The sequence below is a fragment of the Drosophila serrata genome, unplaced genomic scaffold (genome assembly GCF_035046125.1).
Source record: "Drosophila serrata isolate PLE 108 unplaced genomic scaffold, ASM3504612v1 contig_240, whole genome shotgun sequence".
Taxonomy (NCBI): domain Eukaryota; kingdom Metazoa; phylum Arthropoda; class Insecta; order Diptera; family Drosophilidae; genus Drosophila; species Drosophila serrata.
Window position 1 is genome coordinate 7611201 of NW_028257138.1, and position 27395 is coordinate 7638595.

Consider the following 27395-nt stretch of genomic DNA (forward strand, 5'->3'; position numbering starts at 1 on the left):
GTTTTAAGATCTTCTCACTCCATAAAGTTCTTTATAATGCAAATGTTAATTGTAAATATTGAAACCAAAGGTTTGGTGAACTTTCTTCCTTGTATTAAAATATTTATTACCCAGATGGTACCCTTATGGTAACTGGTAATATATTAAGTTTTATAAGCATACTTCTGAGGTACAGCTAAAAATATCTAAAAGTATTTACTTAATGCTTTTGTTTCACTTTTGTTTTATTTTCTCATTCACTCTCGGTGCTTTGAGTCGCGTAGATCGGTTTTTTGCAGTTTAAAATTCGAAAAGACGCTTTTAATTATGCACGGTGGATTTACTATATTTATTGTTTGTTTGTTAATGTTCCAGTGTGAATTATTTAGTAATAATGTGACTACTGAAGCCAAACTAAAGTGGTTAACGAAGAGCTCTTGGACACTTGAGGATGCTTTTGACTTCTTAAATTTGGAAATGGACTTTAATGGCTCTTGGGCAACAGGTGAGATAAGATAATATTTAACAAATTTTATAAAGAAAGAAAAGAAAATGATTATTTAATATATATATTTAAAAACAACTGACCAAAAATAAAATTGCAATCTAGAAACCTTAGAAGCTTTTAAAGCAGTCAAGGAGTCATTTCCGCCTCTATAAATCATAAATATTCTTGATAAGCATCAACAGCCGAGTCGATCTAGGCATGTCTGGAAAAATAAAAAAATTTTCTAATTTTTTCAAAAAAAGTTAATGTTTTATTTCGTTAAAATTTTGGAAAAATTAACAAAAATTTTAATTTTTTAAAATTGAGTATGCAGATTTATTAACCTATTAAAAAGTAGCATAGGAATGCTTTCCGAATTAAAATTTATGCTTTTTTGGCTTACGTATGAGTTTTTTAAACTTTGTTTTATTGAAATAATTGTCCTATAAAAATGTCGATAAAAATATATATTTATAAAAAGGAATATATTTTAGGTTTAACAGCGAAACCTTTTTTTTTATTTACAACGCTACAAAATTAAATTTATTATGTAAAATTTAATGAAAGAGACTTCCCCATATAAATCATTTCAATATATAAATTATTTAATTTTTTTTTGCAATTATGCACTTAAATTGTTAACTTAATTGAAATAAACGAAAAGGCCATACAAAGTCGTAGTAAATAAGCTAATGATTAACATTTTATTTATTAATTGCCAAAAAAAATCATGAAAATAAAATATATGTTCAAATATTTAATTTAAAATAAATGCCCTTAAGAGAATCCCCCTCATGGCATTCCCAACTAACCTGACTCCTAACTAAAATTATAATACCTTTTGCAAGTGTATAAAAAAAGTTGTAAGCTCCAAGAGCAGCTATTGTATTGCTTTTTTTTTTTTGTTGAACACCGATCTCTCCCGCTTATAACTGCTCTCTTCTATAACGCTATCATCCTCTGCTGGCGCTGCGCCTCTGCCTCTGCCTCTGCCACGGCTGCTGCCTCTGCCTGCGTTGACGTCAGAGCTAATTGCTGTGTGATTGTAATTGATTTCTGATTTTAATTCAGTTGGTTTTTTGAGGTGCCTCCGTGTGTTTCGTTCCGGATCTCGTTTCGCGGTGTGACAAGTGTGAAAATTAGGGAAATTAGCTACGGACAGAAAATGTGGGATAAATCATCTCTGGTGACCGCCTCGGCGCTCAGCCTCTGCCTCTGCCTGTGCCTCTGCCTCTGCCTGGGGCCGCGCATCTCGCTGGCAGCGACCGTTGGACGGGCGGACAGCAGCGACAGCAAAACGGCGTGGGAGCTAACGGAGGCGCTATCCGGCACATCGGGGCTACGCGGTTTCAATGGCACCTGGATAACAGGTTGGTTGCTCCAAGGGTTCTCCGCACTCGGTTCTCGGTTCTCGGGTCGGTTCGATGACCCACCTCTTGGCGCTTGTTTTGTTTTCCTCCTCCAAGTGGCTGTGCTGGAAGCTATAGCTCTATTCGCTAGAATTTCCCCTCATGGGGGAGTTATCAACCGGGAATTCCCACCCGCAGAGCGGTGTTCCATCATCAGCGGGAGCTGTGCCCTTATCAATGGACTAATTTACGTATAGCATAAAAGTGTTTACAATGTATTTAGTTCTGACTTAACGTACAAGTGCAGGGACGGGGCATTTCCATAGACTAGTGATGCACAGCGAAAAAATTTGAGCAATTTTAAGATAATCTTCTTGAGTTTTTTAAATTTGATTTCTAGAAAAAATGTTCATAAATATATAGATAACTACTTAAAGAATGGTATTATAACCTTAGTTAGAAGCTTATAAAGCAGTGAAGGAGTCATTTCCGACCCTATAAATCATATATATTCTTGATCAGCATCAACAGCTGAGTCGATCTAGGCATGTCTGGAAGAAATCGAAATTTTTAAAAATGTTTCAATTTTTGCAAAAAATGACAAGGGGTTACATCATTAAAATTGCCAAAAATTGGCAAAAAATTCAATTTTCTAAAATTTTAAACTGAGTATGATGAATTATTAACCTTATAAAAACTAGCATAGGAAAGGTTTCCGAAATGAAATGAATGCATTTTTGGTTTAGTTATGAGTTTTTTTCAATTTGATTTTTAGGAAAAATTGGTATAAAAATATAAAAATACCTACTCAAAGAATGGGATTAAATTTTAAGTAATTTTAATTCTCAAAAATTTTAGACTGAGTATTCAGATTTGTTAACGTGATTAAAAATTAGCTCGGGAAAGCTTTCCGATCTAAAATTAACGCATTTTTGGCTTTGTTATGAATATTTTAAAATTTGATTTTTCGGAAAAATTGCCGTAAAAACAGATAAAATATGGTATTATAATTTTAGTCAGAAGCTTATAAAACAGTGAAGGAGTCATTTCCGACCCTATAAATCATATATATTCTTGATCAGGATCAACAGCTGAGTCGATCTAGCCATGTCTGGAAGAAATCGAAAATTTTAAAAATGTTTCCATTTTTGCAAAAAATGATTAAAATTGCCAAAAATTGGCAAAAAATTCAATTTTCTAAAATTAAAAACTGAGTATGCAGATTTATTAACCCAATAAAAACTAGCATAGGAAAGGTTTCCGAATTGAAATTAATGCATTTTTGGCTTAGTTATAAGTTTTTTTCAATTTGATCTTTAGGAAAATTTGGCATAAAAATATAAAAAAAATACCTACTCAAAGAATGGGATTAAATTTTAAGTAATTTTAAATAGCAAAAATTTTTAACTGAGTATGCAGATTTGTTAACGTTGTAAAAACTAGCTCGGGACAGCTTTCCGATTTAAAATTAACGAATTTTTGACTTTATTATGAATTTTTTAAAATTTGATTTTTACGAAAAATTGGCGTAAAAATAGATAAAATATGGTATTATAATTTTAGTCAGAAGCTTATAAAACAGTGAAGGAGTCATTTCCGACCCTATAAATCATATATATTCTTGATCAGGATTAACAGCTGAGTCGATCTAGCCATGTCTGGAAGAAATCGAAAATTTTAAAAATGTTTCCATTTTTGCAAAAAATGATAAGGGGTTACATCATTAAAATTGTCAAAAATTGGCAAAAAATAGGAACGCTTTCCGAATTGAAATCTATTGAAACTATTGCTATTTCTTTTTATATATATAAGCACTTTGAAGTCAAAAGCAAGAAATAATTCATATAAAAAACCAAACCTATATTATATAAGATATTATATAAGGACCGTTACGGATTAATATTATGCAGAATAATTAGCGGAACTAACACTATATTCCTTTGGAGTGCGTTCCAAGTTAGTTTCTTTATATATTAACCGATTCAATAGACCACTTTGGATACTTGAACATGAGGGGCTACCTTGTACTGTTGTTAGTGGCTTGTAAGTGCCTTCTGAAAGAGATTTAAATTAATTCGAATATTAACTAGAATTATTTTAGTGGCCTGCAGCTCAATGGCAGAGGAGGATTCCAAAGATTTGAAAGCCGAGTTGGATGAGATCAATAAGGAGATCGAAAATGAGAAACAGCAGTTGCTTTCCAAGGAACAGAAAATAGATGGTAGAATTGTTGAAAAGGATCAGCTTGATAGCGAGATTGCTAACATGCAAAACCAATTGAAAATCAGAGAACTGGAGTTGGCCAAGATCAATATTAGGCTGGAACGGAAAATGCTCGAGCTGGAGCATTGTATTAATGAAAAGCAGTACGATGAAGAAGTCAGGCGGATCGTCAATGAGCGGGCAGATGAAAAGGTCCCAGAACTGGCGTCAGAGGCTAGGAAAGAGTTGCAGGAAAAGTATTTAACACTTCTGCAACATTCCTTCATTCTTCCTACCTATCACAAGGTGTTTAGTAAAAGAGACCACCCTCTATGAACCAACTCTCTAGTGTATCTCTAGAAGGTATGCCCTGCCTTGTCCCATTGTCGACCTTGGATTTGCCTTTGTTTGTCTAAAAGTTTTCCCAAAGTAATGAATTTCTGTTGAATGGAGGGAATAGAAAGTCGTAGAATGTAAATAGGACGATATGACAGTTATAATCAAAAGTTGAATAATAAATAGGGGCATCAAAAGCAGGTATTGATCGATGGTTTTCACTGGGTCTTTTCAAATGAGGGTTGGTAATAAATGGCCACGTCATACACTTTCTAATTCAAATGCCAAATTTCTTTTCTTAATTCATAATTTAATTATAAATTGTTCTGGAGTTAAATCCTTATTTCACACTATTTGCACACACATTTTCTGTGACTTGTCGTGAAATCTAATCTGCAATGAATTACAATCACTCGATAGCACGCTTATATTGTAGTTCTTATCACAGTCTTGTGGTTTACCACAAAACCTAGATAAGGCTTAAAATCTTTCAATTTCTTTAGAAAATGTCACTCGTTAGTTAATACCCTTAAATTTATACATTCAAATTGAAAGGGTATTAACAAAATTTCTTCCAAACTTGTATATTTATTAGCTTGTCAGTTTGATCTATAAATTGACGTTATGGGAACTTCCCATAGATTTCAGTTTTTCCCAAAAATAGTATAAATAATTTTTTTTATCAAGTTTGCCTTTTAATCTCAGTGTTATTTAAAAAATATGGCTTAAATTGTGTTAGATTACCAGTGAAAAAGTTATGTCTATTCAAATTTCTCTCTAAATTAAATTTCTCTAACTTGGCACTCGACTAAAATTGCAAATAATGCCAAGTTTTACACTTCAACCAGCTGAAAGTTCAAGTTGGCTTTTGTTTTGGCTAATTTGGCATTATTGTGGTTACGCTTGTTTTCCAACAAAAGTGAATGCTAATTAGTGAAAGAAAAGTATTAGGAGAAGGTTGAATCGATTCGAAGCGCTCTGCTTAAATGGTAATAGTTATAAAAACTTTCAAGCAACAAAGCTTTCTTAATTGCAAAATTCTTATAAGGCAAGTTGACCTATAAAATTGTCTCTAAAAAAGGTTAATCAAGTTTATAAGAGTAGATTTTTTTATAACTTAGAAAACAAAATACTAAAAACAAATTCTAAGCAAATATTGTTTTTGTCAAAAATATTTACATATTTTAATTAAAATGAAATGAGCACAGATTTAGACTAATTAATTTTTATAAACTGACTCATTCAAGAAACATGAAACCAGTTTTTCTATCTGTTTGCTCTAATTGTTCTCGGAATCATGATAAGGGCTTATTTTTATCGTACAAAAACCTGCAAATAAAATAATGCTAAAATACAGTTTTCAGTAATAATATATAATATTATATAATATAATACAATTCATAAACAAGTTAATGCAAATTTAATACCAAATTCTGTTAAAGTGAAATAAATATAAAATTGCCTCTAATGTTTTCTTGTATAATTTGTTTACTTTATGTAAACAGAATCATTTTACAATATTTTTATACTTTTACAAATGATATTTAAATATAAGCTGTATATACATTTTCCAGCTTGATGTTATTTTATATATTTAAAATCTAACGACAAGTGTGGCTAGTAAGCTTATATTTTATTCAATAGGACTTCTCAAATTAATAATATAACTTGAAGTTAATACCTTTCTCTTAATTCCTTTGCAGATGAGGAATTCTATTATACAACCTCCGATAGAACCATTCACAAATTTAATGCTGCCACAAAGTCGGATTCAATCTTCTTGGGCTCATCCTTCCTGGTAAAGTAACTCCTTTTCCTTTCACTATTCAGGATATAATAAAGAGTTCTCTATCTTGTAGAATAACTATGCGGGAGCCACCTTTGTGCTTTCGGCAGATAACACCAAGATCCTAATCCGTCACAATCTCACGGAGAAGTTTCGTCACTCGTATATAGCTCAGTATGATGTGTACGATATCGATACCAACACTACCATTCAGATCCACAAAGGAGAGAAGCTACAGTACTGTGGATGGTCACCACTGCGGGATCGCCTGGCCTATGTTTACCTGAACAACGTTTACATCCACTTTAGTGAGAATCTGGAGATCAAGGTCACGGAGGACGGTGTGGATGGTGTGGTGTACAATGGAGTTCCCGATTGGGTCTACGAGGAGGAGGTACTGAGCAGTGGAAGCGCTCTTTGGTGGTCACCGGATGGCACCAAGTTGGCCGTGGGCTTTTTCGATGACACCGATGTGGAGACCTTCAATTACTTCATGTACGGTGATGGGGATAACACCAACTATCAGTATCCCCACGAGGAGCACCTCAAGTACCCCAAATCGGGTACCAAGAATCCTTTGGTCAGTCTGCGTGTGTATGATGTCACCAACAATGATCCCACCATGCAACGAATTGTGGCACCCGCAGATATTGTTGGCAGTGATCACATCCTCCAGAATGTGGTGTGGTCCAATGAGACACATCTGCTTATTACCTGGATGAACAGGAGGCAGAACCTCTCCTCCATTCAGAGCTGCAGTTATGAAGGCGTCTGTGCGGAGGTTAAGCGGTTGGAGGAACCATCTGGCTGGGTGGACATTAGCACACCCAAGTGCCTCAGCACAGGCAAGAGCTGCATATTCTCCTACTTCATTGACAACTGGCAACAGGTGTGGAATCTTAACCTGGAGACGGGCATCAACAGCTGGCAATCGCGTGGTAATTTCACAGTCTTAAATGTTTATGGATACGATGAAGCCAGGGATAAACTGTGAGTACAATAGAATTCTAGAAAGGATTGAGATTTAAAGGGTTATTTTCTTCCCAAGGTACTACCAGGCCACCCAGGCTAATGATCCCTCGGCGTACCATGTGTACAGAAACAACGATTGCCTTAGCTGTGGCCTCATCGATGTGGAGGGAGTTGCCTGCAAATCAGCCAGTGCCACCTTTAGCAAAGGTTTCTCCTACTACACACTCTCCTGCAATGGACCCAATCCCACTTATGTGGGCATCTATGAGGCCACCGGGAATACACGTCAGGTGGACTGGGAACCCAACACGGAGTATCGCGCCAAGATAGCCCAGAAACTGCGTCCCACCTATCACTTCCTTAATGTCACCTTGGCCGATGGTACCATCGGTTTCGCCAAGCTCGCCCTGCCTCCCAATTTCGATGCCACCAAGAAGTATCCATTGATTGTGGTGGTCTACCAGGGACCCAATTCGGTGCGAGTTACCAATGGATTCACTTTGGGCTACGAGGCCTTCCTCACCACCTCCCGGAACACAATCTACGCTTATATTGATGGAAGAGGAACGGGTAACAAGGGCAAGGATCTGCTCTTCTCAGTGAACAATGATCTGGGTGATCATGAGGTGGAGGATCAGTTGTTTGTCACCCGCTGGATGCAGCAGAATCTCGCCTATGTGGATGAGGATCGTTGTGCCATCTGGGGTTGGAGTTATGGTGGTTATATGACGGCCAAGACCATTGAGAAGGATGATAATAGGGTATTCCAGTGTGGTGTTTCAGTGGCCCCTGTTACCTCTTGGCTGTATTATGGTTTGTAGATATTTTGCTAAATAATTATGAGAGTTTTTCATTCATTTATATATTTAAATAGATACAATTTACACTGAACGCTATATGGGTCTGCCCACCGACGCTGATAACTTGAAGAAATATAATGAGAGCAGTGTCTTTCTGAACTTGGAAAACTTTAGATCGCATGATTTCCTGTTGATTCATGGTTCAGGTGATGATAATGTTCACTATCAGCATTCCCTGCTATTGGCCAAACTGCTGCAAAGGGCGGATATACAGTTCGAAGAGCAGGTACTATAATAATTTAATTATTCTTTTTATTATAAATTTAACTAATTTATTATGTAATTTATTCATTTCTAGACCTACACCGATGAGAACCATGGCATTGGCAATGCTCTGCCCCATTTGTATCACACCATTGATGCCTTCTGGATGAACTGCCTTAACCTGGAGGTGCCCGAAGGCTCCGAATAGGTTTCTTCTAGTCACATTTGAGTATTTGGAAATCCTTGTTTTGTATTTTTGTATCTACATATATCTTTTTAAACCTGATTGTGTTGAATGTAAATTAAACATCTGTAAATATTTTATTTGAACTAAATGATTATTCTAGTCATTGATTAATAATCCCTTCGCACATCCTTTGACATGAGACTGAGGTATCCTTGACAACCTTGCTCAAGGGTTACACGCACATTCATTAGCAGATGTCAAAGGATATATACATAGTATATACACGTAGCCATTAAATTCGAGTTGCTTTATTAATTAGGGAAAATCCTGACTATGTGGGAGGGATCAAAACAAAAGGGGAAAACAATACTGAAAGATGTGGAAACTCACCTCTCTGTTGTCGCGAGGTCAACCCAAAGTTCTCCATTGTTTGTCCATCAAGTCCAGACGACGGCCTTGAGCAGCTTCATTTGTTTGTGTGTCAACTGATTAATATGCGCTACGCTCTCGGATTTAATATTGAAAAACAATCGCCAGGATATAAGGGCATTAATCAGGGGGTTTTTCGAGGTTCTAAGGTTGGCGACGACGCTGTCTAGGGCAAAGTTTTAGAATCGTTCTCAGTTTAGAGAGTAAACAAGAATTGCCAACTAATTGCCGGCATTTAAGCCAGCTGAGGCAGAGGCAGAGGGCCAAGCTGTGCACAAGTTCGGCAATCGCTGGAAGTTTGCGGCGTTAGAATGGGATTAGTCCCCCCATCATGGCCAGTGCTAATCGGGGTGTCATTCTGCTCTGGTGGCTCCTGATGCTGGTTATTCCTGGTGCTGTTTGCTTCTCGGATTAAGTGCGCAACTAATTGCGGATTGTGGCGATTGCATAATGCCCTGGCACAAAACACACACACAACACACGCTCAGCGGAGATGTCAGGAAAACGATGCAAAAACTTTTTTTAAACTCTTTGCAATTGGCCAAGCACGAAATTTCATTTCGTTCCCGGCCATTGTGCTTGCATAATTCCTTAATTTGCCACTTACAGCCCTGTAAAATGCTGGGAAATAATTAAAAAATAAAGCGGAACGGAAATGGAGATGCGAGATATGGCAACAGTTGGCGGCAGGATCGGGTCGGGTCGGGTCGGTTTGGGTCAGTGACAACTTTCTTTTCCATAAAACACCCACCCAACCAACCGACCATAATTAACATAAATAATTTTCCTGTTTCTTTCAGACTGAACTGCTGATTCATGAGTGGGCCGGATGCAGGGCAGAGCAAAAATAAATAAGTATGAAAGATATTGTAGAGTGTTACTGTCTCTTAGATACCTGGCATCCAAAGCATTTTGAGTGAAATTAAAAATGAATCTGAAAATGGATCATAATCTATGCCAAATTATGCTTAAATTAGTTAAAAACTTGATTGATTTACGCTCAAATTTATAAATAAAATTATATTTAACAGAAAGGCATACAGAAGGCACATAATAGGAACATGTTTAGCAACATCCAAATGGAAACGAATGTTGCTAAGACCATGTTGAGCAACATCCATTGGAGATGCTAACACTGAAAGGTTATTTGGTTACGTTTTGGAATTTAAATATTATATTATTTAAAAGTTTATTTGCTTTAAAAATTATAATTATAATATAATTAATATTAGCAATAATATAACAATATTTTTTCCATCAACACCATCTCTAGTGAAAATCCCTCTCCTATAAAAGTAAAATTCTTTTGAAAGCTAACTTTCAAAGGGGTTTTTCATCTGATTAATAGGCTCATTTCCCCAAACACTTACATTCACTTAAACAAATCTGCCTATTATACACATGGGATTCCACATTTACTGCATTTAAATACAAAAGCTAAAACCCCAACCAGGCAGGAAAGTGTGGTTCATTTTCACACCCACGCGAACTTTTTCCTGCCTGTGACGGGTTTTCCCCATTGAATGAATCCTGTGGAATGATTTCCCTGTACACATCTTCAGGGGGGGGCAAGTATCAAATGGCTGACACACAAGATGGATGGTTGGTTGGTTGGAAAATTGGAGGATGAGGTGGCATATAGAGATGGGAGTTCATTGTTTAACATACATAGTTGCCCGCACTTTGGCATCCCCTTCTTCATATCAGTCATCTTATCAGCGACGCATTTCCGTATCCGTGAGGGCGTGGCATAATGCTATTAAAGTTGCATGAGTTCAACGGAATGCATAAATTATAAACACTAAGCCAATCATGTTAGTTTCGAAGCTTAGAATGTGGTAAGACAGGAGAAAGGAAGGAAGGAAGTAAGGCTTCAAGTCTATTAAAAGTTTCCAATGCAGCAGTTTCCCTTAAGTGCTAAGTTTGTTTTACGGAAAATCACTGATGGATTTTTAAAGCTTCGAAATTCAGTTTTTTAAATTTAATTAATTTCCTTAGCAACCAACTATAGCTTTAATCAAAAATGAAACTGTTCATGAAATTCCCGGAAAAACCCCGGATGATTACCAATTAAAGCTGGAACATTCTCGCCTGCCAGCCGAGTGTTGTTAATGCTGATTTTACGCCTTACAACTTTTAATGGCGGAACTGCCGCGTTTGAGAATGTGCGCATAATACATTCGCTTAATTCATTCTGTTGCATACATATACTTTTCCCCTCCACTTTTCCCACCGACTCTCTGGGAAATTTCACGCACTGGGGGGGGGGAGGAATATTATGCAACGCCTGCGAAAAATCGCATTTCATGCAAATTGGCAAGCCCGGACCATTGTGGCAGCCACGTTGCGTCAACCTGCGGTGGCTTGTTTGTCCTGTGACCTGCTGTGCCGCTGCATCAGAGACGGTAAATCACCGCCATTTTCCCCCATTTTCACAGGTTGGCTGAATTTTCCGAAACTAGTTTTTAATATTTTGAGTAAGGCATTATGCAATGGAGATGTGGAAATTTTTGCGTGAATTTTAATCAGCACAAATTAGTGAAGGAAATTATTTATAATTGCCTGAAGGCTTCCCTTGAAAGTACTGTCAAAATTTGAAATGTAATTAAAATAATGTTTTAATGAGCGGGAATTCGTGTTTTCTATGATTCTGAGTAAAATACGACAAAGAGTATTTTAAATCAACTATTATTTTGGTTTTCATTTCTTTACAATAAATCATTTGGGGTTTGGGTATGATTTCTATGAATCTATCATTAAAATATTGTATTACTTATTTAAAGCTTATTCGTTGAGTATTATTAAAAGTTTTACAACTCTAATATATATTTTATTTTTTATCCAGCTCAGAAATGTATATTAATTGTATTTAACCCATTAAGCAATTAAATGGTTATATATGTATTTTCGTAGCAAATTCCTTAGGCATTATTAAAGCACAGCTTTCTAGGAACTCTTAGAAGGTTTTCAAGACTCTAACACAAAATATATATACCATAATTTGTTAGTAATTACAGCTAGCAAATACATATTAATGCAATTAAGCAATTAAATAGGTATAAAGGAATTTTAAGAATCCCAAATTCTGTCACAAATATCAATTATCGGACTGAATGAATAAATGGACTTTTCCACGAAAAATGCCAGAAGCCACTAAATTTGGGTTTTGAAAATCAATTAGATATTTTTGTGTAAAGTTTAATTGCTTTTCCCAGGACGACGATAGACCAAATTGTAATGGACAGGAGCAGCGATAAAGAGAGCGAGAGGAAGGGAAAGGAAGATTGTTTTCGACATGTTATTTGAACTTGGCAAATTAAAATTTATGACTTTGGTTTTCAACACTGAGAGCATTATTTTCGAGCATCCCGAGAATGGGAAGAGAGGCGAGCAATTAGCTTTCCTTCGCCTGTGTGTGTGTGTGTTACTCGACATCGCCTTTGCGCCTTTAAGTAGGCAACAATTAAGCCATAATTAAGGAAAATTGTGCAAAGCCAAAAGAGCATGGCACCGAGAGCTTTTTGCTAATAAATGTCAAAGATTCGGTGAACTTGTTCATTAGTCAAGGGTTCTGCATAGCTAAAGTTAATCTGATTTTCGTAAAATTTCTTAGAATATCTTATTGTTGGAATTATTAGGAGATTTAATATTTATTTTTATCACTTTTTAAGGTTATTGTTATTTTAGTCAAAAGCTTCTTACTGTGTGAAGGAGTCATTTCCGACCCTATAAACCATATATATTCTTGATCAGCATCAACAGCTGAGTCGATCGAGCTATGTCCGGCAAAAATTTAGTTTTCAAAATTTTACAAGGGGTTACTAACATAGAAAAGCTTTCCCAATGGAAATTAATTATTTTTTTTGGCTTAGTTATGAGAATTCTAAATTTTATTTTTCTTAAAAATGGTCATCTAAAACTACTTATAATTATTGATTCAAAAAATTATAATAGATATTTGATTTGGTCTTTTAATTCGATAGAAAGTTGCAAGGGTATATATAAAATTCGGCTTTTCGAGGTTTGTTTTCTTTCTTTTTGGGAATAATTTACATAATAATTTACAGCAATAAGAATAGCTTTTCTCTTAACTCAAATAACATTACAGTCAAGTGTGCCCACTATAAATATACCCTATCGGTTAACCTTACTCAAGTAGCAAAACAAAATATCCTTTTTTAAGCAGCTGACTTAAGTTCTTACCATTAAATATATAAATAATTAAATAATGTAAAAAATAATAATATAATATAGACTACTTTACTATGTATGTTTTAAGTAAGACTCATTTAAAAATATATTAAAATAAAGTTCATCTCAGGGTCGACTATTTAACATTTTGTTGGCACAAACTACGCCGCATTTGGCAAATTAAATTAATGGAAATGCGACTCAGAGACGCGTTGGCCGCAAAAATGGCGAGCGGAAAGGCGAACATTTTCGCGCGTCTAACGTCACCCTGAAAGTGTGTGTAACTGATGACGACATGGGTGTGTGTTTGTGTGTGTGTGTCCTGTGTGTGCTGTGCAAGTGTCAGTTTATTTTAGCGGCGGCTCGACATTTTGCTCAACTTTGCGGCCTCCCGGGTGCCTTTTGTTTGGCAGCATCAAGGCGGAAACGCGGCTAAAGAGAGGTCAGAGGGGCATAGAAGGTAGAGGGGCGAAGAGCGACGAGGTCTAAAAACTATGCTGTAATTTTATTGTGTGGAAAATATTTCAGCATGTCGCATTCAGGCCGCACACATATGAATGTCTCGGGCGCACAAAAAAGTAAAAACTTGTTGACCTTTATGACTTTTCCAAACAAAGTTTTTCTGTTTTATATATATAACACAGGGCTGAGTTCTTGAAATTAAATTTAATTACAGTAAGTGCGATGGGTGTGAGAGACCAGTTTTTCAAATATATGTATATCAAATATAAATATAGAGGAACAACATTATTCAAGGATAATTAAAAGAAAACAAGATGTTCTACATTTGAAATACTTCAATAACTTGAAAGATCTCAAAAAGCCTCTTTAAATATTTTTACTTTACTTAAATTATATTTTATCAACACTTTCACTTATATTAAAATGATTTATCCAACATCTATTGTGAATATCTTGCTCATATCGCCTTGAATATTCCAACTTAACAATCAAAGGAAGTACAAGTTTTGTTGTGAACTTGCGACTTCCGTTTCCGGTCTCAACAAAAAGCTTTGCAACCCAACGTTGTGGTCAATGAAAACTTTTGCGATTTCCACTTATAAATATCCTGTTTACATAAAATCCTTTTGCCACAGGCAACTTCCACTCTTATCCAAGTGCAGTTGCCTTTAAGACATTAACGACTAAAGTGTCAATCAAAATGTGCCCCAGTTTTAGGCAGGCCAATAAAAGTTTATAGAGCGTACGCCAAAATGGCGATATGAAGTGAGCCGAGGCGTTAAAGCTTTAAACCATATGGGGTTTTGGCTCAATAAAAGCCCGCTGACTGTGCACACAGTGATTAGGGGCGGCCGCAGGAAGATGTCCTTGAAAGTCTAATTTGGCGGAAAGTTATCACTGTTTCATACCAGTCTGGCATGTCAGTCTCAATTACCGTCTGGAAATGAGGGTTCTCCCCATTTCCTTAGGTTTTTTCCTTAACATTTTCTGTGGTTTTGTAAACCTCAATTTGTCTGTGAGTGTGGTTGTTGAAATGTTTTTATTACTGGTTAAGAAAAGTAAACAGATTTAAGTACAGTAGTATAGTTTTTATATTTATTCGGAAAATATATCCTCAGGATGACAAGGGTTGTCCGGTTTGTAGCATAGCGCCAAGGGAACCGATTTGAATACTTGAATAAATATAAAGATGAAGTATTTTAAATTACTCTATTATTCGAAATCAATCTTAATTACCTGGCTTTTTGTTCTTAACGTTATCGCAATTATTGTTAGCCATTAAACACTGATTTTTAAACTCATATATGCATAGTCCATTGGTTGCACAAACAGGCCTGTAGTTAATTGTACAATATCGAACGCATCTTTCTATCTATAATTATATGAAAACTATATTCATTTAAAAATATTTTTATTTGAATATCACACATTATATACCTTTTTTTTGAATTTCTGTAACACAATAAATTTTAAAATAAAATATATATAGCATTAAAATTAAATATTCATACCTTTTGAGTTGAGACACAAACAATATAAAGACTGAGAATCAGAAAAGCTAAAAGTTTCATATTTATATTTAAGTCGAAGAAGACTAAGCTATGGATTTATTGTGGCCGATATATATAGACACATCTGATTATATCGGATAATTGTTTTAGTTAAGGTTTTATTAAAGCGGAAACATTGTTTTACTTATGGTTATTATTTATATTACAAATTAAGCAATTTTGTCATGGCAGTGAATTGCTGTTTCTCCCTCTCCCGCTCTCTCTCTTGATCTGTATCGTATGCGGCATCTCTGTCTCCCTCTGTGTAGCTCTAGCTCCCTTACTCTCTATCCCTCTCTGCCTAGCTCGACTGATATCTCTCTCTCTCGCTCTCAGCTTCGCTGTTCTCTTTGCTCGGGGACTATAAATAGAGGCGCTTAAGCCGCGCTGCCCTCAGTGTGTACGTGGCCGCCCTACTGTTTGCATCGATGGTGATCGTTTAAGTGATCGTGAAAGTGATCGTGAAAGTGATCGTGATAGTGATTTCCCTTGGAACCGAACAATATCACCTGACCAAAGCAATGGATAACCAGAGAGAAGCTCAAAGCCTAATTGATGTCATCGAAAATATAATTCTAAACTGGAAGGAAGTCAACAATAATGAAGACGGATAGATGTGTGTCCTCAACTGGGGTAAGTCTGAACAATGACAATTATATTATGTCACTTATATAAATGCTATATGAGGTATAAGGCCTAGGTCCTTCCTTATTGCTACTTATTACTTAAGTGTAATTTAAAGTGATTCAGCAATTTAAGACATAGAAAAATGCAAGACATATATAATATTTATTTGACCAAATATCAATTCAAAGTTACGAAATGCATTTAATTGTTTAGCCGTCCTAAAAATTCATAAACATAGTGTTCTTTATATTTCTTCAACATTTTATGTTTCGTTAATATTTTTTCATATTTTATCTTTTTCATATTCGATTTATGTCACTCCTATTCACATTCTGTCATTCACATCTCACTTGAATTCGCCAAGGAGTTCAGGAAACGGAAAACACTTCCAATTCCTGCTTCAAGCCCACACTCCGAGGCATGTCAAAGTTTTGTGGCAAGGCTGTCAGTTTGGTCCACAGGGTCCTGTGGTCCTGTGGTCCTGCGGCAAGTTTCCTGTCCTGTCTTGACCTGTATATGATTTTTGCGTTGGCCCTTTTTTATGCTCTCTATATTTTTAGGCACTGCAGAGCAATCATTTTTATTGACATGTCGCCAGAAGTTTTAGACTCCAAAGGGAATTAAAGTTTATCTTTATATATACATTTTTTTATACACAAATAAATGTTGGGTACAGTAAATGTGAAATCTGAAATCCAGGAAGCTTGTAAAACTGGTGTCCAGTTTTGCTTTTCCAATTATTTATTTCACTGCCATAGTGGCCATTTTCATATTATTTATTTATGCGCAGTCAGTGTTCGCTCTCAGCGAAAATTATGCTGCAGCATATGAATATTGAATGCAGGGTATGACTCTGTGTAGAAATAAGTATTCGAGTTAAAGTTAAAGTCTGAAATACACAAGGGAACCGAAACAAAAGTTGGCAGCCAACAAGCAAAAGTATTTTTAACAATCTCCTCAATAAAAGTTTTACGGCAATAGGACTTTTGGTTCGAAATGCCTTACAGGTAGGTCATTGTAACTGATTAATTCCCCAGGGGCAATCTAAAAACTAACTTACTTTCTGGCATTTCTTGGACAAAACTTAACTGAACGCATAAATCTAGCTGACAACTTTAATGGTCGGGTCACTTTACGCTTGAAATAGCTTGATTTTTATTTAAGAATGATTTTATTGGGGAGAAAACTGTGGCAGAAGATTAAAATCAGTAATGGAAATAATATACAATGCATCTTTAATATAAGTTTGTTTATATATAAAATGGGAATTAGATTTTGAACTTCTGACTTTTCAAAGTAAATCATATTTTAGAATATTGATAAATTAAAAAATCTTAATGAACTCTCATAAATTCCTATTTCATTTAGGATAGTATTTGAAAGATGCTGATTTCCTTTTCGGTTTGTAAGTAACTTAATGACAAGTTTTCCAGGAACTTAAATACCCGAGTTCGAAATAAACTATACAAGAAATTAAGCAGAACTGCCTCGATTTTAAACAGAAAGATAAGTTTCTTATATATTGAAAGTAAAAAGTGAAGCGTAAAATACCAAAAGTGCAACCGAAATCATTGGCTGTCAAAGTGAGCAATATGGCCAATTCAGACACACACACACACAACGCAAGTGTGGCAGAGGAAGTGGAAACCCCCGATTTCCGTTGACCTCACATGGCTTTCGTCCTGTGTCAACAGTGGCATGCGCCATGCACCGTCGTCCTGCATTGCCAGGACTTTATGAGCCGCATGGCCTGTGGCCTGTGGCTTATTTCGGCCTCCTGCCTTCCTGCCTGCCTGCCTCATTTCCCAGCATTTTGTCATAGCTTGCTATTTTCCGCACGAAATTCAATAAAGAACTTAAAATTCCTGCTGCAATTCTGACCAACATAACATTTTTCCCTTATTGGTCAGCTTCTTTGGCCGAAAAACGTAATGAAGTTTTTGAATCTAACGAAAAGTTTTTGCTGTTGCAAAAGTTCCTCTGTTTGTCAACGGAAATTTATGATGTTTTAATTAAATGCAAGCCAGCTTGCGGCATGCACTTCCTCCTGGTCTGTTGGATATGAGTTACCAAAGCCTGTAAACATGGCCAATTTTAATAATTGAGCCCTTTTTGGGGAAGCCGAAACTCAACTCTGACGCATTGCCGAACTTAAATTCTGACCTTAACATTGTATCCTGAATTTGTTTTCCAATCTTTTCCTCCAGAACGTGTCTAAACTTCCAACTTCTCGTACGTAGGTTGAGAATTTAGGATTCCATTATTTGGAAAAAGTTTGTAGTCAAAAATTCAGGCACGTGCACTACTGTTTGCCCCAACGTCAAACAAGAACTTAAGTAATTAAATAATGCAGGCCAGAAATAGATAGCAACGAAATAAAAACTTCAAAAAATATGAGGAAAATGGCGAGGGGAGGGGGAAAACAGGAGAAGAAAATAGAAAAAATTGTGATGTGACCACGAACGCGAAAGCGTGAGCGTGAGCGTTGTTAACATAATTTATGAGCCACAAGCGCTGACTTTAAGTTTCTGCCAAAAGCGAAAAATGTGCCGGAAAAATACTCGCGCATAGAGAGAAGGAAAACTGAGGGAAATGCCGGCGTAATCAACAAACAAGCTGAATATGTCGACACGCTGGGGGAATTTCAAATGGCAGGCGGCAGAGCTCGAAAAGAGCATGCCAAGTACAGAAATGCGACATAAATCTACTTTGCATATGAAGATGAATATGCTCGGCGATTTGAGTTATGTGCCGCACGTTACGCATACGCCATGTTGTCGGACAGATTGCTACAAAGTGGAAAAGTGCTTAGCTCCTTTACTCTCCTCCAATAGCTCTCTCCTTTTCCTTTAAAAAAGGATACCCTAGAAAAGGCTCTGGCTTTAAGCGAGGCCAGAACTTGCGGTCTCACATGGCGTATACGTTATTTATTTGATCCACAAGCAACCCCCACATCAAAGCTTGGAGCGAGTTATAGAGAATTTCTACAAAAATAGCAGCATTACCCAGGAAAAATAAATAATTTTCATTGATTTGATTTCACGACTCTCTTCCCTTCAATTTTGTACATATTTATTTCTTTGCGTGCATAAACAGAAATGAAATTTGCGGGAAGAAGGGTTCCTATGAGAAACACATCTTCAAAGTATATTTTCGTGCCGCACTCTCCATGGGGGGTTTTTTCTATGTGAAAAAGGGTTTTACTTTGGCCAATTCTTTTTTGTTGAAAGCACAAAGGTATGGCATGGGTTCAAATGTACATACATAAGTATTAAGGAAAAGATGAGGGAAATTATGAATTGACATTAAAGATGAATCCTAAGTCATGAGTTAAGTAATCCTTTGGTATATTTAAAAGTAGGAAAACCACTGGTTTAAATATTTACAAGAATTTTTGTATAAGTTATATGTAAATAAATTTGGGCTGATATAGAACTTAAATTTGTTATTTTATACTTAAATATTAATTAATTCGGCTGCTTTAAAAATATATTTGTTACCCTTATTAAGAGGCTTGACTCAACATTAAGTCACTGTTTGCAAGGTTTATCTGCTAATTAAACGATATTTGGTTGGATTTTCAGTATTATAAAATAACTTATTGATTTTTATAGAATACCATATGTGTATTCTTTTTCTTCTTCTTCTTCTATTCTTCTATTCTTCTATTCTTCTTCTATTTCTTCTAAAATCTTGGAATCTCGAATAGTTTTTTTTAGCATTTAAAGGACAATCTTGTAATTTGTGTATCTTTTCCTTACACTTTACTTTTAAATTCAAACCAGATATGCAACATATATATTTTCCCTTTGTTAAAATCTTCATATGCAATGCTCCTCTGGCTAAAACACGAAACAAATATGTATAAAAAAACAACATGTAAAATAGAGCTCCAGCTGCATTTCGCCACAAATCCCATAAATCCCTTTTTGTTTTATTTTTCTTGTTTTGCCTTTTTTTTTGCAGTCCTCAGTGGATATAGCACTTTTTGGGTTTTTGGTTTGGTTTGGTTATTTTTTTGTTTCGTTTTTCGTTTATCGACTTGTTTTTCAATCTGTTAAATCGCATAAACACGGCTGAGAGAGCGTTTCCCTAGAATGTGTGGGGAATATGAGGTGGATTTTGAGGGTCTGGGTAAGGGGTTCAATGTGCTGCCATTGTTTTAAGCTCTGGGTATAGCTACACTGGCAAGAATCATTGTTAAATTAAGATTTTATAGGTTGTTTTTCAAAGCATATAAATAAAAATAGAATCCTTTAGAGGTAGAGTGTATCATACAACCCTTTAGTTATTATGTTACGAACTTAAACTAGACGCAAAATCTAGAAAATGGTTATTTACTGAAATAGGTCATATGAAACCTTAAATCTCCATTTATATCTCCTTAATTTAATGCCCTTTCTAGTCATATTTTTGTTCTTAAACATTATATATTCTCTCCCATGATTTTTATTCCTTGTGTATGACCAACCTGTCCCATCAGCTATGCATCGCTGCTGTTGTTCACCTCGACGTGTGGCATTATTAACGCCCTCTGTGCCCAGCAACAATGGTTTACCAAAGAGCAGTAAAAAAAACACCAGTCATTTGTATTGCCACTACCGGACTTGGTTTGGGGTCGATGGGGTTAACCGAATTAAAGTCCCCCAGATTGTGCAGCAATTCGACGATAGTTCGTTTTTTTAAATTAAGTTGTCACGGCTGCAATCACTTCCCAAAGGTCGACAGCAGCTGCGGCGACACTGAAAGGCAACTTGGCGCGACTGAAATTATCTGGCAGTTGCTCCTGCTGAATGTTGTTTTTGTTCTTGTCACTGCCGTGCTCCTGTCAGCGCGCTCGTAATTAAAAAGAAGGAAAACTGGGGGGGGGGGGGAGGGGAAATATAAAATAAATAAATAAAAAGGTATATGTATGGGGCCACATTGTGCGGAATGCGGTCCTTTGGCCTGCATTTACACTGGTTTTCTGCAAAGGCATTCGGAGGTCGGATTTTTTCGTTATAGAGGTGGCATTAAACAAAACTGGGAAATTCCAAAGATATCTAGACAGTTGAGAATTCTAAGTAGGGCGAAATTGTTAAATTTAGAATGAGATAATTGAGAGATGAAAGATTTTATTAGGTTTACTAAACATCCTCTATACCTCTTCAGTCAGAAGCCTTAGCAGTGAAGGAGTCATTTCCGACCCTATAAATCATATATATTCTTGATCAGCATCAACAGCTGAGTCGATCTAGGCATGTCTGGAAGAAATCGAAATTTTTAAAAATATATCAATTTTTGCAAAAAAAAGATAAGGGGTTACATTATTAAAATTGCCAAAAATTGGCAAAAAATTCAATTTTCTAATATTTTAAATTGAGTATGCAGATTTATTAACCTTATTAAAACTAGCATAGGAGCGGGTTCTGAATTTAGATAAATGCTTTTTTTGCTTAGTAATGAGATTTTTAAAATTTGATTTGTCGGAAAATAGTTTAATAAAAATATTGATAAATATGAATATGAATATTTAAAAATGTGTGTACTTGAAGCTTAGTTATGATAATTTTCCAATTCGATCCTATACTTCCATTGAAAACTCCAAGGATATATAAATATCGGCTTCCAGAAGTTAGTTTCCGTTCATGTTTAACTAAGTATCTTTATTGGAAAATACCTTAATTCTCATGAATTAACTATTTCAAGTATCAATTCAAATAATATTTTCCCCGTATTTCCGGTTTTAAGAATTCATTATAGGGACATTGAACACTACTTTTCTTCTAGAAGCTTTTAACAAGGAGAAAGACTACCAATGCTATAGTATTCCTTTATCCTTTCATATTACAGCGACAGGGTCTGGTCCAATTTCCTGTGAATCCTTCAAGTGCAATTTCGCCTGCCTCCTCAGCCCACTTAAGACCTGACAAATGTGCATTGTGCAATATTCATCGTAATTCCGCTTTTCTCCCCACTTGCAATGCTCGACTCAATCAGAAAGTTCAATTGTTCGATATGAGGGGCTTCCTTCACTCATCAGCATTTTGCGTGTTCATTTGTGAGCCTTGTTTTGGCCCTGGCCTCCCTCGGCAAGTTGCTCTAATAAACGATTTTCCGCAAATAAATCAATGCCTTCGGCATTTTGCCGCCTGCCTCATAAATATATCTTGAGGGGGGGATAATGCAAAATGTTGTCTGCTTTTTGGCTCCAGGACTCCGGATTTGCGAAATTTGCTAGCTGCCAAACTGCAATTTGCCCCAAAAGACCACCTCCATTCCACCACAGGCCTCTGGATCGATCGTTTGTGACGCCAACCCTCCATTAAATGCATCAAATTCAAGTCAGTGCACAAATCCTTTTGCCAGCTTGATTTATCGAAGCCTGCCTGCCAGGGACTTGGTAGCTTGGGTGGCGTCCAATTGGGCCATCATTTGCTTTCCCCCTCCCCCCTCTTAACAGCAATTTGTCAAACTTTGCATCCCGGCCACAACAAGGGTTTAATGAGCTGTGTGAGTCGAAGACACGCTAAGTGGCAATTATGCAATTACTCCTGCCTCCAGGACCTCCAGGCTAAATGCAGGCTTTCGGGATAGCTCGTAAAAATGTATTAGATACAAAAAAGAAAAAGCAGGCACAACTATGGCCCGGTCATAAAACATTTTGGTCTATGTTTTCGGCTCACATTTTTATGCACAGAATGTAATTTTATGGCCTAGCATAGATACCAAAAAAAGAAGCCTTGCAATCGGTTAAATCTAGAAGCTAGGAAAAAAATTTATACATTTTGGGTCAGAGAATTTGATATCGAATGAAGCTCATGGACCCAAGGCCAGGGAATAAATATTAAATATGCAACAGAGTGTGTGGATAAATTCTAGCTTAAATTCAGTAAAAGTGGGTTTAATATTTTGATACCTAAATAACATTAGGTCTAAATTTTGTATATTATTTATTTATATTTAATAAAATAATGAATACAATTCCGTAATGCAATGAAAGGAGCCAGAGCGAGTTAATTCTGGTGTTATCTCAATATAAATAAAACCTATATTCGTTTCGGCTTAAAAAATGAGAAATATCTAAGCAAAACATGGCCCAAACTATATTGCTACCAAAAAAGGGTCACAACCTAGAATGTCTTGAAAAAAAGAGAAGAAGATCTCGGCCAAGTTAAACACGTGTAAAAGGTGTAACCGAAAAACGGTAGAATAATATAAAAGAAATGGCAAACAACACTTAACATGCCCATTTTTCTCCAACCCCCCTCTGAGCAGCTATAAAAATGTTGTCTTGCCTTTGCAAAATACAAAAAAAAGAAAAAAAATGTAGAAGACAAAAATCCCTGAGACATACTTTTTGGGTGGCAGCAAGACGTGGTCCAAAAACATTTCTGTTTACGTGGGCAGGTGGCAGGAAAATGCAAAATAGCCACAGCACTGTGGAACTGTGGGTCGATTGTGGCCACTAAAGCTCAGACAAATTTTTATTTTTAAGTACTCAAAGAGTACCTTACAATTTCAGGGGTATTTTCCTTATCAAATGAATCAGGAATATTTAAGGAGTGTTTAATTTTATAGACTTTACAGAGGCAAAGAAATCTTTGGTAAATCAATCTTGTAAGTATTTGGTTTCTTAAAAATTAAATACTTCTGTAAAGCAAATCAAAAACCACTTACCAAAACCCCAACCTTAGCTTCTTTCTGAATCCCCAAAGGTAGATAAAAAATCAAATTTAAAGCGTAGTCCTGTGGCGACTTTAAAAATTACTTCGCCTTCAACTGATGGCTGCTGCTTTTCTAGAAACATTTTGCAGCACTTGCGGTCTGCCTGTCTGAAGGTGTTCTACACGCCGGGCACGTCCTGGCATCCTGGGATCGAGTGGGCGAATCCTGTCCAGGAGGTCGGCAAGTGCACCAGTAGCAACAGCAGTCAAGAGGCGGATAGATGGAAGCGGACTTTTCAGCTCGGCTGATGTTTGCTAAAAAATTGCCAGCCAGCGAGGGTAAGCAGCTTAAGTTCAAATGCTAAAAGTTGTCCATGTTCTTGGAGAGAGCACAAGTTCGGATGAAGAACATTTTGGGGGGCTTATTTTGAAAGTGGATAATTAGAGGCTTTGCTCAGTGCATAAATAGTCCTTGGCCCTGAGGCATACAGCTCGGGAAAAGGACCTTACCATTCTACCCAAAAAAAAAGTATTTCCTGTGTTTGCAGCGTGACAGTGTGAGATGTCGACGAGGCCCTGCAATAAATTTCTCCATTTTACTGACGCTGCATTTCCACCACAAGGAGCACCCATGTCAAGCCTTTTATGCAGAGGGAGAAATATCTTTCATAAGTATTTAAATATAATATTTCTTATAGTTAACTTTATCATACAAATCCCTTGAGGCTGTCTTAAGGAAATTTTTTCTGTTTAATTTCTATGATTAAGATTTTAAGTATATTGATAGTGGTCCTATAATTTCTTTCCGTGTCTTCACAAACGTAACCGCGAAGCTCTTTTCGTTAACATGACAAAAGTTTATTGAAATTTTATGCATTTCTTGCATTATTTGAGGCCCTTGTGGTTGGTGTCCTGCCACGAAGAAAGTTTCATTTTTCGATACTGTCTGCGTGTTTGTCGCAGCCTGTCAGCCACGTTGGGTAACTGAAGGCAGCCTCGGCTTGTGGCTTGATTTGAAAACTTTCAGCCAACATGCTTGCCAGTGTTTTCCGCTTCCCATTTCCCCACATATACATATATGTGTGTGGATTTGTGTGTATTTCCTGTTCTGGGCTCTGGTTAACTGTGGCTAAATCGGCCAAAAAGTTCCACGATGCGCTTGAGAGTAATGCTACAAATTATTGACAAGTTTGCGAATTGCTGGGGATTAGAGAAAATTACAAGGAGATGTTGGAAGATTTTCCTTATCCCTATTAGAGTATATTAGTTTTCTCAAAATTGGTTTATATTAAATACTATATTATATATACTAGAGTGATTCAGAATTCAGCATGGAATGCAAAAGTACCGACTTACACTATAAGTAATCTCTTTTTCAGACCCATTTTTAGGGTATTTTTGAGAAGCTATTTTTAAGCCGTATGTATAATATTTTCACCATTTGAAGTACTCAATTATCTTACCAAAACTTTGCACCAATTGTCAACATTAAAAAGAAAACACTATAGTTATCAATGTTCAAATTATATTTAATATTTATGGTTATCACAGGGAGATGTTGTTGCTTTTCGAATTTATATTAATTCTCGAACTTCATTTCGGTCCAAAAATGTTTTTAATGTGTTTGAATATTGGTCCAGATAGATAATCCTTTATCCTTATCTATGCTGTTTGTTTGCAATGCTCCTTTTAAGCTTTAGTAGCTTAATAATTGATTGTGTTTTGTCATTTCTTAGAACTCAAATTCGTGTAAGATCTCCTTTGCAGTGTTGATTAGATATATGCCCCGTCTTGTTAATGAATTCCGTATCTATTTCTTTTTCTTCTTATCTTTCTTATCCTTTTTGGGTCCACTGCCAGGTGGAAATGAGTTAATGTAGCCACCGCTCATCATGCGATCAAATGCATCCAAGGGATCATAGTTCGAGTAGAAGGAAGTGTACTTCCTTTGGTGAGGTGCATTGTGAAACATGTACAATAGAATTGGTGCTCCTAAGGCAAGTAAACAGGCATTTCTCAATATACCCATTGACTGTTTAAAATGCATATTGTGCATGGGAAACTTGAATTCCGGTGGCTACATTATGAAAAATATCAAAGAAAGTAATTTCTTTAAAAATAAAAACAAAACAAAAATGTATTCTTACCTTGTGAGACATTTTGTTGATTTTTATTTGTGCCTTCAACTATATAGAAAGTAGTAATGTGAGCTCTAACTCTGAATTAAGTTGAAGGTAAACCTTAGGCCTACGTAGCTTTACTATTCTGAAAATGTGTCAGTAAACTTTTAAAATTAAATTCCCTTTAAACTTACACAGATCCAGAGATTGCTCTCCCAAAATGTATTCAATTTTTACGAGTCTCTTAGTTCATTCAGAGGTCTTAATACAAGAAAATTCAATTAAGCGAAAAGAAATGAATTAATTTTATGGCTTTGCCATATGGCGCAGACAAGAGGCGTAGTCCAAAGGGATTTTTTTGTTATTATTATTCAAAAGAATTTACTGTATTTGAAAGGCATATAATTCTCTTAGTTTTAAGCTTCGTTATCTGCATTCTGATGGTTTTTGCAGTTTTTATTGAGTTTCCCCCCAAAAACAGGCGACTCTGTGGCCTAAAATGTTGCCAATGTCCAGACAGGCAACAAACATTATTAAAGCCAACTCTGCCAAGGTGGGAGATGGGTGGAAGAGCCAGGACCCAGGAGCCAGGAGCCAGGACATGCCGGCCTTACGTCCTTGTAAGCTGTTTTTAAAGAGCTCTCGTCTGCCCTTTGCGATTTATTGACCACTATTCCGGCTCAGATATCAAAGGTTCTCTATCTATATTTTTTTCTGTAAGTCATTTCGCTGTTTGTTTGGTACACAAATATTAAGAATTGATTTATATTCTCTTTTGTTAAATGATTCTTTGGTTGATATGGCTAAATCAAACAGATTAAATTGTTTATCTTTATCTTTATTAGTCAAGCTACGAATATAAATTCATACAAATGCTTCAAAAATGTGGTTAATCGTTTTGCTTTATTATATTATATTTTTAGAATTTTTCCTTGGGCTTATTTCTTAGCCTCCCTTGTGGTTTTATTTCTTTTTTCAAAGCCTACAAATATATAAACTCCCTTTGCAAGCGGGCTTTTCTTTCCCATGAAAGTCATGTTAATTTCTTTGCTTTCCAATTTGTTGGTCTGCCACAATGGTTATATTCATTTTTCTTTTGCCAATTTTTAGCACCACATTGTTGTCATGTTTATTTCGGGTTTTTTATTTGGCTCAGATGTGCAGCCAAGTGCAAAACCCAAGGAAAACCCTCAACTTGTTGCCAAGGCTAATCAGGACCGGCATCCGCCTTGAAACGAGTTTGCGATTGTGGTTTCTTGTTTCCTCTTGTGTGGTTACTTTTATTTTATTTTTTTTTTTGGCCAAAATCCCTTGGCCATATCGAGATTAGTTCATATGCGGGTTGGTTAGCTGGCATATTGAGGCTGTGTTATGTAGGGTTTGCTCATAAAATCAATGTGGATAATTATGTGCAGTGCGACATGTGTTCAGGTCGTTATTGACAATCAGTTATTGACTGTGTCGCACCAGCGCCGCATGTTGTCCCATAATAATAATTAACCGAACGAGACACACTAATTGGCAGAAAGTGACCAAGAATTGTGTGGGAAGTGGACAGATTGGTGATGCCACAACGGGAGATATACATATACATAAACTGATAAGTTATGAAATATTAAAAATAAAAGAAACTTTAAATAACACAAGGGATTTTCTCAGTATGTAAAACCATCATATTTCTCAAATCCTAAGTGGTTATGTATTTTATTTGCTTATATGTATAATAAAATAACTCATACGCCGTGGTGGCGGAAATATTGAATATGCTACAAAGTTTAAAGAAAATAATGGTTTCCCTAAATATGTTAAATTTAAGTACGTAAATTAAAATGTAAAAAAATGTACAATTTTAATTAAATTAATTTAACTTTTATGGGTACGCGTTACGCCTCTAAACAGCTTATATTGTCCCACGCACTTTTCAACAAATAACTCATCCGCAATGTTGGCCAAAAGTTAGGCAATTTATTTGCTTTTTAAAGATTGCATGATATTACTTCAATCTCTA

General features: G+C 36.0%; 4 protein-coding genes, 1 long non-coding RNA gene and 1 other non-coding gene across 11 annotated transcripts in view; 3 read left to right on the plus strand and 3 right to left on the minus strand.

The window, feature by feature from the left end:
• The first annotated feature begins 1537 nt into the window (after positions 1-1537).
• On the plus strand, positions 1538-8510 carry LOC110183124 (venom dipeptidyl peptidase 4). Its single transcript, XM_020951315.2, has 6 exons — positions 1538-1836; positions 6057-6151; positions 6213-7129; positions 7188-7924; positions 7986-8197; positions 8270-8510. Exons 1-6 carry the CDS (start codon positions 1632-1634, stop codon positions 8381-8383), a joined length of 2280 nt encoding a protein of 759 aa, XP_020806974.2. The 5' UTR covers positions 1538-1631; the 3' UTR covers positions 8384-8510.
• Positions 3569-4553, plus strand: LOC110183126 (uncharacterized). The gene is made up of 2 exons (XM_020951316.2): positions 3569-3858; positions 3917-4553. The coding sequence occupies exons 1-2, from the start codon at positions 3825-3827 to the stop codon at positions 4351-4353; spliced, it is 471 nt and encodes a 156-aa protein (XP_020806975.2). The 5' UTR covers positions 3569-3824; the 3' UTR covers positions 4354-4553.
• Positions 8062-9171, minus strand: LOC110183127 (uncharacterized). 2 transcript variants are annotated; one of them, XR_015271243.1, is made up of 3 exons: positions 8753-9171; positions 8272-8485; positions 8062-8200 (listed from the first exon to the last, which is right to left on the minus strand). It is a non-coding gene; the product is annotated as an uncharacterized LOC110183127 (long non-coding RNA). The 2 variants fall into 2 exon arrangements; XR_015271244.1 differs by having other exon boundaries at positions 8097-8219.
• A 5509-nt stretch (positions 9172-14680) lies between these two features.
• LOC110183141 (uncharacterized) lies at positions 14681-15034 on the minus strand. Its single transcript, XR_015271245.1, has 3 exons — positions 14956-15034; positions 14882-14896; positions 14681-14816 (listed from the first exon to the last, which is right to left on the minus strand). It is a non-coding gene; the product is annotated as an uncharacterized LOC110183141 (transcript).
• A 355-nt stretch (positions 15035-15389) lies between these two features.
• Positions 15390-27395, plus strand: part of TrissinR (Trissin receptor) — a 64341-nt gene continuing 52335 nt past the window's right edge. For all 5 annotated transcript variants that reach the window (XM_020951270.2, XM_020951268.2, XM_086831009.1 and 2 more), the window contains exon 1: positions 15390-15627. In XM_020951270.2, coding sequence (XP_020806929.2) covers positions 15609-15627 — 19 coding nt within the window. In that variant the 5' untranslated portion in view covers positions 15390-15608. The remainder of the gene's footprint in view (positions 15628-27395) is intronic.
• COX6CL (Cytochrome c oxidase subunit 6C-like) lies at positions 24776-25553 on the minus strand. Its single transcript, XM_020951273.2, has 2 exons — positions 25415-25553; positions 24776-25344 (listed from the first exon to the last, which is right to left on the minus strand). Exons 1-2 carry the CDS (start codon positions 25424-25426, stop codon positions 25078-25080), a joined length of 279 nt encoding a protein of 92 aa, XP_020806932.1. The 5' UTR covers positions 25427-25553; the 3' UTR covers positions 24776-25077.